The following is an 18,886-nucleotide window of genomic DNA, read 5'->3' as shown; positions in this document are numbered from 1 at the left end:
ATCTATTGCATTCTATTGAGTATCACACACACAGTTGAGCTTCACACAGCTCGTATGTGAGTAATTAGTAATTACTCACTCTATCAGAATCTAATCAATTCAGTCATCAGCTTCACATTGGTGTCAATGAAAAAGCATCATTGTTCCTTACACTTTCCTCACACCATTGAGGCGGCCACAAAAGGTGTGTACCCCTCTCATTTTCCTACCTCTCAACTTTGTTCACATTGCACTGAACTGATATCTAAATCCTAAACACACACAAAGACACTTTGCTCAAAAGATTAAAAAAAAGGCAACATAAACAGGGATTATCATCATACAAAGAGCAACTGCTTACTTCTCAAGCAGCTCAGTATTGTTTTATCAGACCGATTGGGGGAAAAGAACCGAATAGATAATTAATACAAAATAGTTAGAATTTTTAATATTTAGCACCAGCAAGAAGACCATCCTAATCACTATAGGCATCTTAACTTTCTGCAACTGAACGACTAGTAAAACTAACCATTCATCTTGAAAGGAGGGTAATGCGATCCCCGCAATTATGTTATTAAAGCTCAGACAACCATTTACTAAAGCCTTTCCTTCACCACTGTTCTGATGAGACCTCTGCTGTTCCACACAAGCACCAGCGTTTCAACGTGCACAGATCTTCTACGACCCCTAGGGGCAATGTCTGGGAGATTAAATGCACATCTTTGAGATTTGCATCTTGCTATCTTCAAGGTGCTTAAGAAGTGTCTATCTGCATACTGCAACACATGCAAAAATATCAGAACATCTTAAGCATGTGGAGGGTTTGAAAAAGTAAATCAGACAAATGGGATCAGATAACACCATGTAGCAGCTGGCTCATATTTACAAGGCATTACCAATCTATGTCACTGGACTTGCACATTTATGAAAACTCTAAGAACTGGTAAAACAACTACTGAAGAAGAGGGATGGTGCTGCACTAGAACTTACATTTGGAATGTCAAAATCACCTTCACTTGCATCACATATATCCAGTGACAATTTTCGAAGCAATGGCATCTGCTAGTTATTAAAGAAGATATACCAGCAAATATCAAGTTTCCAACATTTTGCAAAAACAAAACAAATAAATAAATAAACAGAGGAAAAAAGTGCAACCTCTGAAGCAGCATGAAAAACTAAGTTTCTTTGTAGCCCAGGGCCCTGCATATGTATGGTCAAATTATTAGTAATGTAATATCAATATATGATTCAAAAATCTAGAGGAATCCACACAGCAAAAATTAGCTGCTATTTTTCAGACATCTATTTGTTTCGTTGTCATTTAAGTAATCGTTCATCATAATCAAGTTCCCCATATAATCATTTAATAGAATGTTAAATCTTCAAAATAAAAATAAATCAAAGAATATAGAAACGAAAATCAAAATAAACCAATCAATAGTTTCACATCAGGGTTCAAATACCATGCCTTGCACTTGTGATCATCAGATGACATCAAGGAGAGTAGCAATCACATCAGATTATCTTTCTTCCTTTTTTTATAACAATCTTCATTAATATTATCTATGGTGATACACTTAGAACACTGATTCAAAATTTCAAATCCCGAATTAAGATGACAATGCACCCAAAAGATGCTACTCCGATCTAAATGATGACTGGAAATCTAAGACAAGCAGAAAATTAATTATCAAGATGGAAGCAACCCCAAAATAATCTCACTGGATAATAGGCATGAATAACTTATCACATTCATAATTCAGAGTTGACTTCTCTAGAGTGAGAAGTGAGAAGAGACCTTGGAATAAGGTGTAGTATTAGGACCATTGAATTTGAGGTGAAATACATGCACATATATAAACTATGAAGTTGTTAAAATCTATTCCATTAATTTTTCAATGATTATAATTCTACATATTATCTTTTAAAGCCTTACACAAGAGATACAATGAATATTTTATAGAAAAAAAAGGTTTTAGAAAGCTCACATTATGACGCAACAGGAGATCTTCAAGAGCTTTGCAGTCAAGAAGACCAGAGACCCCATTTGCTGTTATTTCTCCACATTCCTAAACAATAGGCACCTTGCAATTATAAATTACATACCGAAATCTAGAGAATGGTATGATAGCTATAGCACAACAGAATTTTGTTATCAAATAATTAGCATCAGTTACTATGATTTATTATTATTATTTTTATTATTATTATTATTATTATTATTATTATTATTATTATTATTCTGCATATAGCTGTAAAAAAAGATTTTACTATTATTGTACTATTCTTTCCTATTAAAAAAAGACCTCCATATTCAGTGCAATTACAAGCAAAGGCCAAAGACCCTTCTCACTTCCTTGCACTTGTTAAAAATGAAAGAACTACCATGCATGCATCATCTAAACAATTAAACATTTGATATATAAAGATAAATGTATAGAACTAAGTACCCACTTTCACGGGATAAGCGCTTTACATATCAACTGCTTGAGCAGCACATTTTCAGAGGTCCCAATAATGGATACCAATCCCATTCCCCCTTCCCCAGCAGAAAAACATATGCACTCTTATATAATTTCTCAAGGCCTGAAGATGACAACTACAAGTAACAAATATTGCTTGGTTTCTGGGAAACTTACGTAGCCAATTTTTTTAACTTATAAAAGACAACCTTTGTGGATGACAATATATCATGTTACCACCAAGTATATTGCAATTCTAATAGTTTGCAAGGGGAAATTAACAAACCTCTAAATAAATAGAGACCAAACCTGGCCATCCTCGAGAAATTATCTGTTGAGAATCTGCAATGAGAAATAATATTGTCAAACATGCAACTGATCTCCCGTTGATTAAAGTAGCAGTGGTCAATACTGAGTTGTAATTCCACACAAAAAAAGTCACCATATTACAATCTCCCCCCCCCCCCCCCCCTTTTACTTTCTTCTATTTGTTGCCTGCTTGTGTTCAAGGAATTCCAGTGGCAGTAGAAGACAAAAGTTATAAAAATGACATACATTGGCTGTTTGGTGCTTGTTAATATTTTATTATCTGGTCAGTTCAACTTGTTCACATTAGAGAGCACGTGTTACAAAATCACACCGAATGGAAGTTAAGTGCAGTTGACCATCATTCAAACTAATTAATCCTAACCTGAGTTAAGAAGAGGACATCCCAACAATGAAAGCTCAACCAAATTTCTGCAGTTTTGTGTTAGAATAACCAAATCACCGTTGGTCATCCACGGGGTTACTCTTTCAAGCCTCAGCTTTCTTAGATTTTGCATGAGAAATTCAAAGCTTGACATGGATATCTCACCAAAACAATAGCACAGAGCTAATTCTTGCAAGTTTAACAATGAGTTAACTAATTTTGTCACGATGATATCAGATATTACCTGGAGAAAAACCAAAACAAGAAAGAAAGCATTAAAGCAACAAACAATTTTAAAAATTTGTTACAACGTCTGAGAACTGAATAAAAGAAGCATACATAGAGCAAAGTAACAGAACACTAATATCTAAAATAGAAAGCATATATATTAATATATTATACACAGCTACAAGAAGAATTCGAAACACAAGATGAGACTACTCAAATTATAACCCTTGACTTGTCTGGTAAAATACTTCGAGGCGGAAATACTGATGGAACTTCAAGGATTTTAGATGAGGAACTGTATTTCCATCAAATTAATTGACTAAAATAGTTTAACCACGAAATCAATTGAGGGAAAAAGTTTCTTTAGTGCTTTCACATGCCATGATCAATTCGGGGAAAAAAATCTACATTTTTTTGGCGAGTGATGAAGAACCTCCAATCCAAAGGGAAAATAACTATTACCTGAAAATGAAGGATTATTGTTTCGAGCAATGGACAGATTGCAGGCAATTGTCTCAATGCCTCTTCACCTAACATCCCACCTAAACCTATATTGATGGTCTTCAATGACATCAATGCAGGTTCTAGAGCACTAAGAGAGAAGGAAGAAACACCCCAACCAAATTCAATTTCATCCAATCTACACATATTTCCTAACTCAGCATGCAGTTCTTCATGCAAAGAGGAAAAGATATATCCTCTCTTTTCGTTAAAACTGTTCCCTTGAAACAAATTTCTACAACCTCTTGCTTTCAGACATTTCAAACTTGGATTTCGATGAACAACATATGTTAATGCAGCTCCAGAAATCTACAATTTCACAAATAAATAATAAATAACATTGAAAAACAAAGTCAACAAATAACTAACATAAAAGTAATGACAATAAGAACACAAAACACTACAGATGTGTGCCCCCACGATGTCACAATGTACCAAAATATCTCTGCATATGAATCAAAATTTATTCGTAAACGTTCTAGGATATAATGGTAGATTCTTGTAAATTGATAAGAATCAAATATATCCTTTAAGTGGACATTATGTTAATGTAAAAATGTCGAAGTAGTTAATGCATCTAAAACAACAGTTAGGATTCATCAGGAGAAGGATATAAAAAGGAGACATTTACACCGTGCTTAGTTATTTTAAGTGGAAATTAGCCATGTAAGTCTTAACTAAGCAAGCATTCCAAGTTCCAACGACATTTGAACCTAAACTAATATTAAATTTTCAACAAAATAACAAGCCATCAACAACTTCTATTGCCACTAATAAGACAAACATGCCAGATTTCACAAATTTGACAACAAACCTTGGTATTTGAAACATCAAGCATCTTCAAGGAAGAACCTCGGTAATTATATAGAGCCTGGTCAACCAGGTCAGTCCCTCTCAGGCACAAACTCTTCAAAACTTGTGTTTGAGACATAAGTTCTTGTAGAGATGACTCAGAAATATCTACAAGACAATTATTTTATCATATTCTCTCAATAAAGACCTAAAAGTTCATAAAATTGAAAAATGCTTCTCTCAAAGTAACTATACATGGTGCTGTACAAGCTGTTTTCAAACATAATTTGGTCCCTTATTATGTGAATAAAATAATTAATCGATTAAATTATTATTCAAGTGACTTCTTTACCCCTAAAGTGAGCCAAAATCTGGAAATAAAACACAAATAAATGCTGGGTTGAACATCTAGTTCTTCATGGTATCAAAAATTTTAAGCCCTAAAATATCACAAGAGTGATTCAAAACAATAGTAGCATCATTAATTCATTATTACTTGACTAAAGTATATTGAATTGAAATAAAATATATACAGCAAAATATAGATTTTTCACCATAACACACTCTTAAGGTCCCATATTAACTAGAGATATTGTAAAAGTAGTCCTTATAAAGGGTTTGACGATCCTCACGAGTGAACTTTCAGGGTGGAGTTAGACCTAGCCTCAAGTTCTAAGATTGTAATTAGAGCCTATTTTGGATCCGTTATCAAGCCACACATAGTCACATACTGATGTAGCGCGGTTGGATGCGAGCTTCGACGACGGATGAGTCCGGTTAGATTTCCTGATTTAGCCCATCTGAATCCATCGCGGGCCCGCAGAATATCATTTAAGGATTTTATTAGGATTTTATTTATTTTCAATTAGGATCTTTTATTTTCAATTAGGATCTTTTAGGATCTTATTTATTTTTGGTTAGGAACTTATCTATTTTCAATTAGGATCTTTTAGGATATTATTTATTTTTCTGTTAGGATGTTTTCTTCTCCTATTTAAGCACTTGTAAGGCATAGCCTATTTCAGTTTATTATTGATAATCAAATTTGAGATTTCTCTCTCTTTACTGGTGGATTCCAGAGTTATCTTTTTAGGGTTCAGTGCTTGCTAACCCTTACTTTCTGATGGATTCCAGAAACCTTTTCCTTTAGGATTTGCGCTTGCAATCCTAGTACGACTTCCGCTGTATCACATACATGGGCCACTGGCAAATGCCCAGACCTGCAAACTTCAGGGCGTGAGGGGGTGGATGAAGTTCAACTAGAGAGGATCTGTATTGATGCTTTTGGGGGGAAACTGCCCCTACAAGCTATTTTAACTTTGAAGTATTATTTATATTAGGTGCATTAATTTCCTCAACAAAAGTTCAATATTTTAATGTTATATATGAGACTTCTTACTCATACATGATATTCCAACAATCTTCCCCTCAAGTATGAGTCCGTTTATCTAGTGTGCTCCCCCTTATGCGAAAGACTTCCATGGACGATTTTTCAAAGGTGGTGTTAGGCTTAGCCATCACAGCCAATGCTATAGCTTGCACGACACACCGTCTGATGTCTGCTCTCCACATAACCAGGAAGACTTCCAATGATCCCCACATGGATCCACGACAAATTCCATGATTCATTATTCATTTGAGCATGTCACCTTGTTATACCACTGACTCAAATAACACTGGTAGGTCGCAAAGGGAGTCTAAAACATTGGAGAGATCGCCATCATTAGGCAAAGACAAAATCACACAAATGGACCGATCACCACATCCAACCGAAAACCTTAAGGGTTTGGTGATATCGCTAGTCCATGTCGGATCTATCTTAACACACAAAAACTAGGTAAGTCAAATCAGCTATAGTCCTTTGTTTTATTTAAACCATCTTAACAAAAACTTGACCTAAATGAGGTAACGTATAGTCGTATATTATGTGATGCCTCAATAACTTCTGGATGTTAAAAAAATATGCAGCCAGTAAAAGGTACAAACTGAAAATATACAGGCAAGTATTTACAGATTCAATTTGTCACTTCAGTCAAATAAACTAAAAGAAAGAAATACGACTTACCTCTGCAGCCACCCATATGCAGTGTTTGAAGATTAGACACCACAGAATTCAAATGCTCGTCTCTAGAATGAAGAGAGGGAAAGTCACCACTATCAGAAATAGTTGAGCAAAGAGCTTGAACTGAATTTATCCCAAATGAAGTATCACAAACCACAATTGAATTAAGTTTTTTACATCCACGTATGAGATCTGATATGCCAATATCAGTGACCGAAGTGCATCCTTTAATATTCAGGTGACATAATGAAACACAGAATTTGGAGATATGCTGGAGAGTCAAATCTGGAGTGGACAATTGAAGAAAGAAAAAATATCGGCTGTTAACGGAGACAACATTTTATAAAACTAGAACAAAATTATTTAAATTAAACATGAATATTTTCACCAAAAAAACATCATACCACTGACATCAGTTCTTCCTTCCAATGTGAGTTTTGTAACATTAGAAAGTGGAGGCCTAGATTCATGAATAGACATGGTTTCCAGTGCTTGGTATTTAAGACTTGAGGTCTTCTCCGGTACCAGTGGTACCACAGCATGACTAGAGGATAAAACTGTAACTGATGCTGGTATTATTGGAGTAGTATCAACAGTCAAATCAATTTCACAGATCAAAGGGCACTTCTCCAGTGATTTAAGGAAACTGGTTGTCCTGATGCTCAAAAGATAAGTTGCTTTCAATATTCTTAAAGAAGGAAAGGATTGGCTGAAGTAATCAACAGCTTGTTCAATAAGCAATCTTCGACACTTTGAGATATCCAGCTCCTGGACTACTTCAAAGGTAAAGGTGTTTAACAGTTTCTGTGGGAATGCATATTGATCTCTAATAGGATGTCCAGAATTAGCAATGAACTGTTCAATAATCTTCTTTCCCATGGGATCCGTTAAGTATGATGAAGGGATGAGTGACAAAAGGAGTATTTCAGATGTTATTTGTGGACAATTGGAAAGGTTCACCCTCTGCATGCAATGAAAAGTTTACATCACAAAACCATGATATATTCCTAATAGAGGATCATGAACTCCTTGCAGAAAACTGTAAAGACAAGATAGCTAAGAGCCTAAGACATGTATATAAAATTATGTGCTTGAAGAACAGTTGCAGATACTGAAACCAAATACCAGAAGAAACCAATAGATACTTTCACCAAAAGATTGATTTATTAGGCGTCAAAATGCCAAAGACATGGAAGTTAAGCAGATAGAAGAATTAATAACCTTATCACCAAAGGTTTTATAGATATCTTGACATTAGATAACAACAAAAGTGAACACATGCCTATGCAATGCTAATCTTGTCATCTAGGGACCTCACAATGTTTGTACTCTATTTTTGTCCATCTCACAAAAAAAAAGATAATACTATCTTTGACATAGATTGCCTATCTCATTCTACTAAAAAAGTTCAATAATAGACAGACATAGTTATCGATGTCGATGTGTGCATAAATTGCATAATATTTATATTTAAATTTTTATTAAATTTTATTTATGTTCAATAATAGACACAGATACCTTCGAATATTCTGTCAGTCGAATCCTGAGATGTTGCAAGTCACTGTAGCCAAAAATTTCAAGTGAGCCCATAGGTAGAATTCTGAAAATTGAATCAAGGCTTTCCTCAGCCAGCAGCCTAAAATAAAAAGAGTTTCTTTTTCCTGTTAAGCAAATACAAAAATTACCTTACATTATTTAGGAATTCCTGCATGAAGAGTAAAGACTGTTCAGTGCTTCAGGTAAAAGCTCTAGAAAATGGTATACCTGCAGCAACCCACAAAGGCAAAAGGCCCACACGAATCTGTTAAGAACCAAAAATTAAAGGTTATGCAATATTTAAGTATACTTGAAACTGAAGATGCTGATAACTGTTGTTGTATTACATGATATGCTGTACAACATTAATATATAAAGCTTCCTAGTCAATTCCTCAAGTTTAGAGATTAAACAATCAACTAAATAGGATATTGCACACCTGTTCCGTAGTGCATAATGGAGAGCCCAAGGAACAACTGTTGGTCAAAAGGATGTCTCAGCCCTCGGAGGAGACTGCTTGGGAGGTGGTGCAGCTTATTAAATCACAGTTTCCAGATTTCAACCATGAGGTCAAGGTTTACCTTTAGGAGGGTGGTATTGTTAGGGCCCAACCTATAAGTAGTGGGCCATGGGAAGTGTGAATTCAGTCGTAAGGCAAAACCCTTTAGGGAGATTCTCCCTATTCTTCTCGCTCTCTATAAGTCATTCTTTCTTAGTGCTAAGTCATAGTTTTTCGGACCTTAAAATTCTCATTATTGTTTTAATAGTTATCTTTGGCTATGGTTGTCCTAGTTGTACTATAATAGAATTTGCCTTTCACTATAAGTATAAATAGGAGACTTATGATTATTTTTTCCTTATCAAATCATCATTACATCCCACAATTATGGAGCACTTTTTTTTCTCTTTCCATTTTTACCCTATAGTTTCAAAAGTAATATTTCCCCTTAAAATGTGATAGAACCTGATTTTATTGATAGTAAACCCTAATTCCGAATTGGGAACAAGGGAGAGATACAAGAGAAAGGGATACCAAACACCCTTCCAAACCTAAGAGGGAACCGCTTCTCTCTCTAAACCCAATTCCCAAACTGAATACAAAGATAATCCCAAATGACTTTAACACTCTTATTTATAGTCTCACTCACTAACTCCCTCTCCAACTAACTAACTAACCGTGAGTTCCTATCAAAATGCCATAAATAAAATTCAGGTTTAAGTAATGTGTGAGGTGATATCCTGTTGTTTTGGAGATGCTAAACAAAAAGGATCCTCTATTACATTTCTAATGAAGTTCCCATTTAAGAAAGGATTCAAGGCCTCAACATCAATAATGAGGCATATAAACTCACCTGTTTTAAAATTCCACTGCAGTTGCCTTCATTTTCGCATGGCCTATCCAAACTTTCCATGTTACTTTCGAGCCAGAAAAGAAGTGCATCAGAGAGATGCATCTCACTGTCAAAGATACTATAACATTAGAATCTTAAATTTACATGGTAAATTACACAGAATTGAATGAAGTCATTTCATAAATGACCAGTCAACCTGTCAACAGTCAAGTGAGAGTGCTTCACTGAAGATAACAGCAGGTCATATGGAATTTTTCTAAAAGAGTTGCTATGCATTGCCCACATCTGTAAAAAGAAAACCACCTATAATGTCCATTTAATTTAAAAACATGCATAAGCATAGCTTAAAGTAGAAAATAAATATTGTGGTCAGGTTTCCTGACAAGCAATTGCTAGACAAGCATTACTAAATATTGTGGTCAGATGCATATCACACGATTGAAACAGGAAAAGAAGCAAACCACATTGACGTCCAAAAATTTCAAAGAACTAAGAGCACGTACATTAAAATGTGAACTAGGCAAGTCAGAAGGTTCGTGTTTCAAAGTTTCCATGTTAAAGTCTTTAGACATGCTCACCAGAGCCCATACCAAAGAAGATCATCCATAGTTAGGTTAACATTTTTTTCACTTCTTCACTATTTAGCCTAGCAGAACTAATATTAAATGTCACATTCCTGCTTCCTTATTTTAATTTTTCATTTCACTCCATGTTCCTACAGTAATATAAAACTACAGAAGAATAAGTTCAAACAACTAAAACAAGCATCCTTACATGGGAATAAAATCTCTACAAAATAAATCTGCCTAATTACAGGAAACTATGGAATCAAATTTATACTAACTAGGATAATTATATCACACAAAAAGAAGAAACATGAGATTACTGTTTATTGCTCAAGCTCTAGTGAAAGTAGTGGAGTACATACAAAATTTCTTGCTAGGTAGCCCACACACAAGTTCAGGATAAATTCACTTCCTGCAAAAAACAATGCATTAAAAAGTTTTAGAATAAAATATTATATCCACAAGCGAAAACAAAGTCCTTAAGTTGCAAATTAATCATTTTCGCCACTAAAAATGTAGAAATGACAACTTTTTACCGTGCTCCAAACCAAATTTCCAAGTTTCGATCAAATCCTCTATTTGTATTTGTGTTGATTGAAATCCTTTGGGTGAGAATACCTCAGAAAGCCAAGTCTCACACTTCAACAGAAGTGTCTCCACTCCAAAATAAAGCGCACCCTGCGCCATACAAAAAAAAGTAGTAGTACTAACAGCATTAGCCACTGGACCATGAAAATGATGAATACACTAGACATTAGTTATAACTCACAAATTTAAAATCCTCAAATAAAATAAAATAAAACCAGAACACTACATTGATACATTCACAGTCACAGATTTCCTGATCAATGTGACAGTGTCTCTAGTACCAACAGCATTAGACTAAGGAAATACCGAATGCGTAAATGTCGAAAACCATATACCTCATAAAGAGGGATGATGTTATCCATGGCAATATCCAATGAGACACCATACATATGCTTAAGAATTTGCATAAACACACGCACATTCCAACTGATCGTGATAGAGCCCAAGCATGATTCACTGCACAAGTAATAACAAGAAGCATGATCTTATGCAAGCTCTTGAGTTCAATTTAAACAGAATGAATGTAAAAAAAGCAAAATGAATTCAACAATTTGTGTACCTGAAGCTCCCACTGAGGAGGCCTCTGAAATACAGAGATTGTTCAATGAGCCTGTTGCACAGAGAATGAAAACAGTTGGATCATTTCACTTTCCCGAGAAACAAACAGAAAATATCAACAAGTGTGTATAGTGAATTAACGAACCTACTGCGATGTGCCTGAACTTTGATTGTTTGGAAACTGAGAATCGCTGGTGAATCCCAAACGAGGAGATCTGTAGTTGACACGAGAATCTCTTGGTTGAGAGTCTCGGTGGTTTCATCGATTGGATCATCGGGGTTTGTGCAAACCAGGAAAACGTGATCATCGTCATCGGAGACCTCCATGGACGAGTCACCGGAGTCTGAGCACGTAGCTCTGAAGTGGAGCGAAACGCCCGGTGATGCTGATAACTGTCGCTAGCGACCACCGTGGTTCAATTGAGTGTAGTCTCCAAGCTCAATTACACTGTGTTTGGATCTAGGGGAATTGTGAGGAAGGAAAAGGAGAGGATAAATTTTGGAAGGAAAAGTGGGTCCACGGGTGTTTGGTTAGGGAATGAAAACTGAGGGGAAGGGTAACAAAATATTAAAAATTAATATAACTAAAATATCAAATGATACTTATTTTTTTTCTAACAAACATTGAATCAACAATATTAAAGAAAATTCCTTTTAAAAAAGTAGGCTTAATTACTAATATAGTTTCCGGATGATTTTCGTCGCCTTAGTTTTTTTTCACTTAATTTTGGTGGTGGTAGTGGCAATGGTGGGGGTGGGGGTGTTGGTTGTGGTGGTGGTGATGGTGATACTAGTGGTGGTGGTGGCGAAGGGTGGTGGTGGTTGTGGAGGTAATGACAATGGTGGTCGTAGGTGGTGGCAGTAGAGAAGCGGTGGTGATAATGGCGATAACAGAAGTGGAGGCGGTGGTGAGAATAGTGGTGAAGTTGGTTGTAGTGGTGGTGATAGTGGTGGTGGTGGTAGTGATGGTGGCAACGACAGTACTCTAAGGTGGTGGTGGCAAATGGTGATGGTGGCGGCGATGTCAGCGGTGGTGTTGGCGATGACAATGGTGATGGTGGCGGAAACAAATTAAATAATTTTAAATAACTTATTCGTTACAATTTTAACGAGTCTTATCTATCATTTATATGTTGGATTAAATAATATATCATTTTTAATGTATAAGAGTGACTTGATTAATAAACTTACATGATATAGAGTTAGCACCAAACAATGGATATTTGTACTACATTGTTTGTATTTATACTATCATGATTAATACAACTTACCAAATGATGCAAATGCAATTAACTAAATCAAGAAGTGTGAGTGAAGTAGTTATTTGGTTCTTGTATTAAGGAATAAAGAGAATAATAATTAGACCTTTTTTTGAAAGAGACATTTTATTTTTGGAAACATATATTTTATTTGATGTTTTCTTATTTTTGAAAAAATTATTCATGACATTGGTGTATTTGCATTTCTTTATTATTATTTGGGCTTAATTACAATTTCGATCCTTTAATATATAGTGTTTGGGTGATTTTGGTCCTCTCAAGTTTTTTTCTTAATTTTGACCCTCTATTTTTTCTAATCAAACCAATCTGATCCCCTCTGAACTTTTGATTTAATAATTACCCGTGTTTGATTATTGAACAGACTCCCCAGTTACATGAGATTAGATCTCTCAGATTTTTGGGCATCAATTTGAGAAGAAAAAAAATGAGTGATTGAGGTTTTTTTTCTCAATTAATATCAACTTTCTAAAATTACCCTTAACTTAATTTCTATGCATTATAAATATTTTTTTAAAGAAAAAACATGCATTATAAATACTTAGAAAAGTGGCAATAGAGAGAAAATTCAATTAAACAATAATATTTTGTTAAAATATAATCAATGCACTTCAAACTTCAAATTAGTTCTTATAAAAATGAACAATATCCACCTCAAGTTTGATTCTTATGATAGATAAAGAAGGGAGAGTAATATTTAAATAAAGTAAATATATTCTAAAATAACATCTAATATTGCTTAAAAAATGAAATATTAAAATAATAGATATAAGGGTAAATTAGTAATATCAAATTTGCTCCTCAACTTGATCCTTCAAAAACTTAAAAATAAATTGGCACTTGCTTGCTCCTCAACTTGATCATTCAAATTCCTCAAAGAGACCTCTAGGTTCTTGATATTGGCATTTGTTTCCTCCATAAAGGTAGCATTGTCCACGGTCAACTTCTTAAAGGCTTCTTCCAAGGAGGTAAATTTGCTGCCAATGTGGTTGAATGACTGGCCTTGGTCTTGCAAGGATGAGTTTCCTTGACTACCTTGTGGGTCCAAGATGTTGACCTGTTCTTCTTGTTGGTTGGCTTGACAATTCCCATTTTCATGTGAATCCTTGCAGGAATCACACTCTAAGCTGGGTGGGGCAACAATCTTAGCTTGAATGCTTGAGAATTGTTGTGTCAAGCTCGCCAACTGTCCTAACAGCGCCTTGTTTTGAGCCAGGAGGGTATCAAGGGTCTCAACTTCTAGCCCTTCTCTTTGGCTTTGCCTATCACTCAAATAGTTTGCAGACCTGACAGCCATTGTTTCAATGATATGCAGGGCGTCTTCTGGTGTTTTCAAACTGACAGAACCACCGCAGGCTGCACCCAACAGGACTCTAGTAGAGGGTACCAAACCACTGTAGAAGGTCTCGACCTGCTGCCACTCAGGAAGGCAATGGCGAGGACATCTTCTCAATAACTCATTGAATCTCTCCCAAGCATCATTGAGAGACTCATTGTCTTGATGGACAAATGATGTGATTTCTTTTCTCATCTCGGCCATTTTGGATGGTGGGAAGTATTTCCCCACAAATTTGCTGATCAAATCATCCCAGGTATGTATGCTCCCTTGTCGTTGAGCATATAACCAACGCTTGGCATTGTCTCTCAAAGAGAAGGGGAAAAGCCTTAAGCGGATGGCATCATCTGAGGCTCCATTTATCTTGAAAGTGTCACAGATGGATAAAAAGGTTTCCAAATGTGAGTTAGCGTCTTCAGTAGCCTCTCCTCCAAATTGGTTCTGCTGGACAAGAGAAATAATAGCAGGCTTGATTTGAAAACTGCTAGCATGGATTGGCGGCCTTACAATGCTACCCCTGAAATCATCGGCAGTAGGGGTAGTGTAATCACCTACACTCATTCTTCCTTTGGGTGATAATACATCAGTAAACCAAGTCTCACACTTTGAGATCAGTGTATCCACCCCAAAATAAATCGCGCCCTGAGCCATACAAAGAAAGTACTAACAACATTAACCACTGGAATGTGAAAATGATGAATACATTAGACATGAGTTATAACTCACAAATAAACTACTAAAAAAAACAAGGAATTAGAACACTAAATTGGCACATTCACGGATCAATCCGACAGTTTCTCTTGTACAAACAGCATTAGACTAAGGAAATATCGGTTGCGTAAATGTCAAAAACCATGTACCTTATACAAAGGGAAGAAGCTATCCATGGCAATATCTAACGAGCCACCATAAATATGCTTAAGAATTTGCATAAACGCAGGCACATTCCACTTGATAGCGATAGAGCCCAAGCATGATTCACTACACCAGTAATAAGAAGAAGCATGATCTTATGCAAGTTCATGAGTTCAATTTTAACACAATGACTGTAAAAAAAAACATATACATAGAATCAACATCAACACATGTACCTGAAGCTCCCACTGAAGAGGTCACGGAAACACAAAGATTGTTCAATGAGCCTATTGCGATGTGCTTGAACTTTGATCGTGTGGAAACTGAGAATCTTTGGTAAATCCCAAACGAGGATGTCTGTGGTTGACACGAGAATCTCTTTGTTAAGGGTTTGGGTGGTTTGATGTATTGGATCATCAGGGTTTGTGCAAACCAGGATAACGTGATCATCGTCGTCGGAGAACGCCATGGTTTATGGTCGCTGCCGTTTGGCCCTTGTGGTGAACTGACAAAACCCCACGCTTCAATGAAAATATAGTGCTTCTAAAATAAGAGTGAATTAAAATAAAATTAGTTTCTCTAAAAAAATTAATACTTTTTAATTTTTATTCTGTATATTTTTGAAATAAGTGATAATACTATATTAGTATATGTCGTAGTTTTTATGACAGTTCTTGTGTATTAGCGACGATTTTTAGCCGTGGCAAATAATTTCTTCTTGGTTTAAGTGGCAATTAAACCGCTGCAAAATGAACGGGTGAACCAATTTCACCCATGTCATTAATGTTGGGACTAAAATTTATGAAATTTTTTAGAAGGCTCCAATCCAATTCACCCATATTTAATCCTAAAATACAATACAATTTATTTTTGCCAATTTCTTCATTCCCTTCTAAAAGTAAAGGGATTCCATACCTTTATTCATGTTTTCCCTATAATAAATTTTTTTAATTTACAATCTCTCTAGTCTTCATATACTAAAAAATGAACTAAAGGGTATCATAGCTTCTCATTTTCAATGGTACAAGCAACACCTTTTATTTTTTCATTTTTTATTATTTTGTTATCTTATAGTTTAAGCTCTAAATTCAAATTTTAGCGGATGAATTCAATTGGATCGATCAATACATGTCGGCTCAGTTGGTAATGGCGAATGACTTTCCCTTATAAGGTTGTGTGTTCTATTCTCATTACGAAGTAAGAGATGTATTGATGGACGATTTATAAATATCTCTATAAACTACATATGGTTTTAGAAGCATGTCCTAACTTGTGATAGTGATGAAGTCACCCAAACTTTTATTCATTGTAAAAAAAAGTTATTTGGAAGCACATAATAGAATAAAAATCTTTAGAAGTAGATATAAAAATTGCAGCAAGTATGGAAATATATATTTGAGAAGTAATTGTAGTAACTAAGAGCATCTCTTCCACGATTTACTTATTTCTGTTGTTTAAAAATATTTCTATGAGCCTAAAATGTCACATAAGATATAAGCAATTCAGAAGCACCAGATGCAGATTTTACTCAAACGATCTTTCTTAATTTTTTTCTCTGAGTAACTCATTTATATTTCCACTTAATGCTAGAGATAAATAAAGAGAAAAGTCATACTAAAGGTAGAGGTATGATTCTTTAAATCAATAACTTGTTCTCAAGTCTCAACCATTCACTTCACCCTTATTCGAAGTTATTTCTTCCATCCAAGATGTTATTATACCAATTCCTTAGTAAAGATTGAAACCTTTGTTTTAATACCTGTTAATATTCTAACTGAATTGTAAACTGAATTGTATTTCTGAAAAGTTGAATTACAATGAATAGCATTTAGCTATTTATAGAGAATCAGAGAAGCTTGCGTAGCAAGCTGTTACTAAGAGAGAGAGAGAGAGAATCAGTTACACAGTAACTAATTCTGTTACACCTAATAACTAATTCTGTTACAGATTGACATGTCAGCAATGCCATGTCAGCATGTGACTACATATATCCTAATACACCCCCTCAAACTGAAGGTGGGTGAGAAACTAGTTTCTCGGTCACATTAAGTTTGCTTCTAAGGTCTTCAAAACGAGTAGGAGAAAGTGCTTTGGTGAAGAGGTCAGCAAGCTGATCAATGGAAGGAACATGATGAACAAACAAAGACTTATTCAGCACCTTCTCTCTAACAAAAAAAATGTCAAGTTCCATATGTTTGGTGCGGGTATGCAAAACTGGATTATGAGTTAATGCAACAGCTCCCATATTATCACAGAAAATTCTGGGAACTGTGAATGGAACATGCAGCTCTTGTAACAATGATTGAATCCATAGCAACTCAGCTGAGGTATTAGCAAGACTCCGATATTCTGCTTCAGTACTAGACCTGGCTACCAAAGTTTGCTTCTTAGAGGTCCAAGAGACAAGATTAGGACCAAAGAAAACACATGACCCTGAGGTGGATCTCCTGTCATCAGGATCAGATCCCCAATCAGCATCACAGTATGCCACTAGAGCTACTGGAGAGTGCAGAGAACAAGGCTTGATATGCAAGCCATGATAAATTGTACCCTTTAGATACCTCAATATCCTCTTAACTGCCTTCCAATGTTCCTCCAAGGGCTGACTGAGAAATTGACACACTTTGTTGACTGAAAAGCTTATTTCAGGTCTGGTAAGAGTGGCATATTGCAAGGCCCCAACTATGGACCTATAGAGTGTAGGATCTGCAAAATAATCTGCTCCATGCTTGCTTAGTTTGGCACCACTGACCATAGGTGTAGAGATGCCTTTAGCTTCAGCCATGTCTGCTCGTTCAAGAAGATCACCAATGTATTTGGTCTGAGTAAGTAGGAGAGACCTATCTTGCAAGTGATGGACTTGAACACCAAGAAAATAGTCTAACTGACCCAATTGTTTTAAAGCAAATTCAGAATTAAGCTTTTGAACAACCTCTTGAATAAAGGGCAGAAAATTCCCTGTGATAATGATGTCATCTACATAGACCAAAATATAGATGATACTTGACTTATGATGGAAAGTAAAGAGGGAAGGATCACAACAGCTTGCCCTGAACCCAAATTTGATTAGAGCTGTCTTCAACCTATCAAACCAAGCTCTTGGAGCCTGTTTGAGCCCATATAAAGCTTTGTTCAGCTTGCAAACTAGGGTCTTGTCTGAACTTTGAAAACCAGCAGGCTGCTGCATATATACTTCTTCTTGGAGGGCACCATGAAGAAAGACATTATTCACATCAAGCTGGTGAATATGCCACTGTTTAGACACAGCCAGGGTAAGAATCAAACGAATTGTAATAGGTTTAACTACAGGAGAAAAAGTTTCTGCATAGTCAAAACCTTTCACTTGATGGTATCCCTTAGCCACAAGTCTGGCTTTATACCTATTAACTGAGCCATCAGCATTTTCCTTTATTCTAAACACCCACTTGCACCCTATAGGATGTCTTCCCTTGGGAAGAGGCACCAAAGTCCAAGTATTGTTGGTCATGAGAGCTTCATATTCAGACTTCATAGCTGCCAACCACTTAGGGTCTTTAAGAGCATGCTTAGTGGTTGTAGGTTTTGCCTGTGCTAGAAGCAGAGTGGGAAAAAGCCTTGGCATAACAATGCCAGACTTTGCCCTGGTTTGCATGGGATGCACATTAGCCACTGGTTGAGGCTGAGAAGAGGAATTGGAAGGTGCAGATGCAGTGGTTGCTGAACCAGAACCAGTAACTGGAGCTGCTTGAGTGGCAGAACTGTTGACTGCAGAAGCTGGACTCTGCTGTGGAGACTGAAGTGGTGCAGGAGATACTTGAGATGTGCTGCCAGTAGACTGGGAAGATTGGTGACTAAGAACTGGTTGCTGCACATGAGGCACAGAAGTAACAACAGGAATAATAGAGGAAATATGTGCATTATTGGAATCAGGACAAGGAGGAGAAAATAAAGTGGTGTATGGAAACTTGAACTCATTAAATTTAACATCTTTAGAGATGTAAATTCTACCATCAGCTGCTAGGCACTTATAACCTTGATGAGAGGAGGAATAGCCAAGAAACACACACTCCTTAGACCTAAAGGACAATTTAGAGGAATTGTAAGGCCTAAGATGAGGATAG

At 35.9% G+C, this 18,886-nt stretch overlaps 1 protein-coding gene and 1 non-coding gene across 3 annotated transcripts; one reads left to right on the top strand and one right to left on the bottom strand.

Moving 5' to 3' along the window:
- Window positions 1-91: 91 nt before the first annotated feature.
- LOC130730221 (BTB/POZ domain-containing protein FBL11) lies at window positions 92-11,800 on the bottom strand. 2 transcript variants are annotated; one of them, XM_057582168.1, is made up of 19 exons: window positions 11,464-11,792; window positions 11,320-11,370; window positions 11,096-11,216; window positions 10,709-10,850; window positions 10,535-10,584; window positions 9,803-9,891; window positions 9,607-9,712; window positions 8,483-8,519; window positions 8,237-8,379; window positions 7,123-7,681; window positions 6,722-7,003; window positions 4,679-4,824; window positions 3,826-4,173; window positions 3,136-3,379; window positions 2,731-2,786; window positions 1,971-2,051; window positions 1,138-1,182; window positions 970-1,038; window positions 92-755 (listed from the first exon to the last, which is right to left on the bottom strand). In XM_057582168.1, exons 1-19 carry the CDS (start codon window positions 11,643-11,645, stop codon window positions 576-578), a joined length of 2,931 nt encoding a protein of 976 aa, XP_057438151.1. In that variant the 5' UTR covers window positions 11,646-11,792; the 3' UTR covers window positions 92-575. The 2 variants fall into 2 exon arrangements, 1 of the variants encoding a protein (XP_057438151.1); XR_009016266.1 differs by lacking the exon at window positions 92-755 and having other exon boundaries at window positions 2,754-2,786; window positions 11,464-11,800.
- A 2,222-nt stretch (window positions 11,801-14,022) lies between these two features.
- On the top strand, window positions 14,023-14,129 carry LOC130734835 (small nucleolar RNA R71). Its single transcript, XR_009018174.1, has one exon. It is a non-coding gene; the product is annotated as a small nucleolar RNA R71 (small nucleolar RNA).
- Window positions 14,130-18,886: the final 4,757 nt, after the last annotated feature.

This window comes from Lotus japonicus, chromosome 1, assembly GCF_012489685.1.
Source record: "Lotus japonicus ecotype B-129 chromosome 1, LjGifu_v1.2".
In the NCBI taxonomy this organism is placed as follows: Eukaryota; Viridiplantae; Streptophyta; class Magnoliopsida; order Fabales; family Fabaceae; genus Lotus; species Lotus japonicus.
Note: the sequence above shows the minus strand (reverse complement) of the source record. Positions and strands in the feature narration are given on the sequence as shown.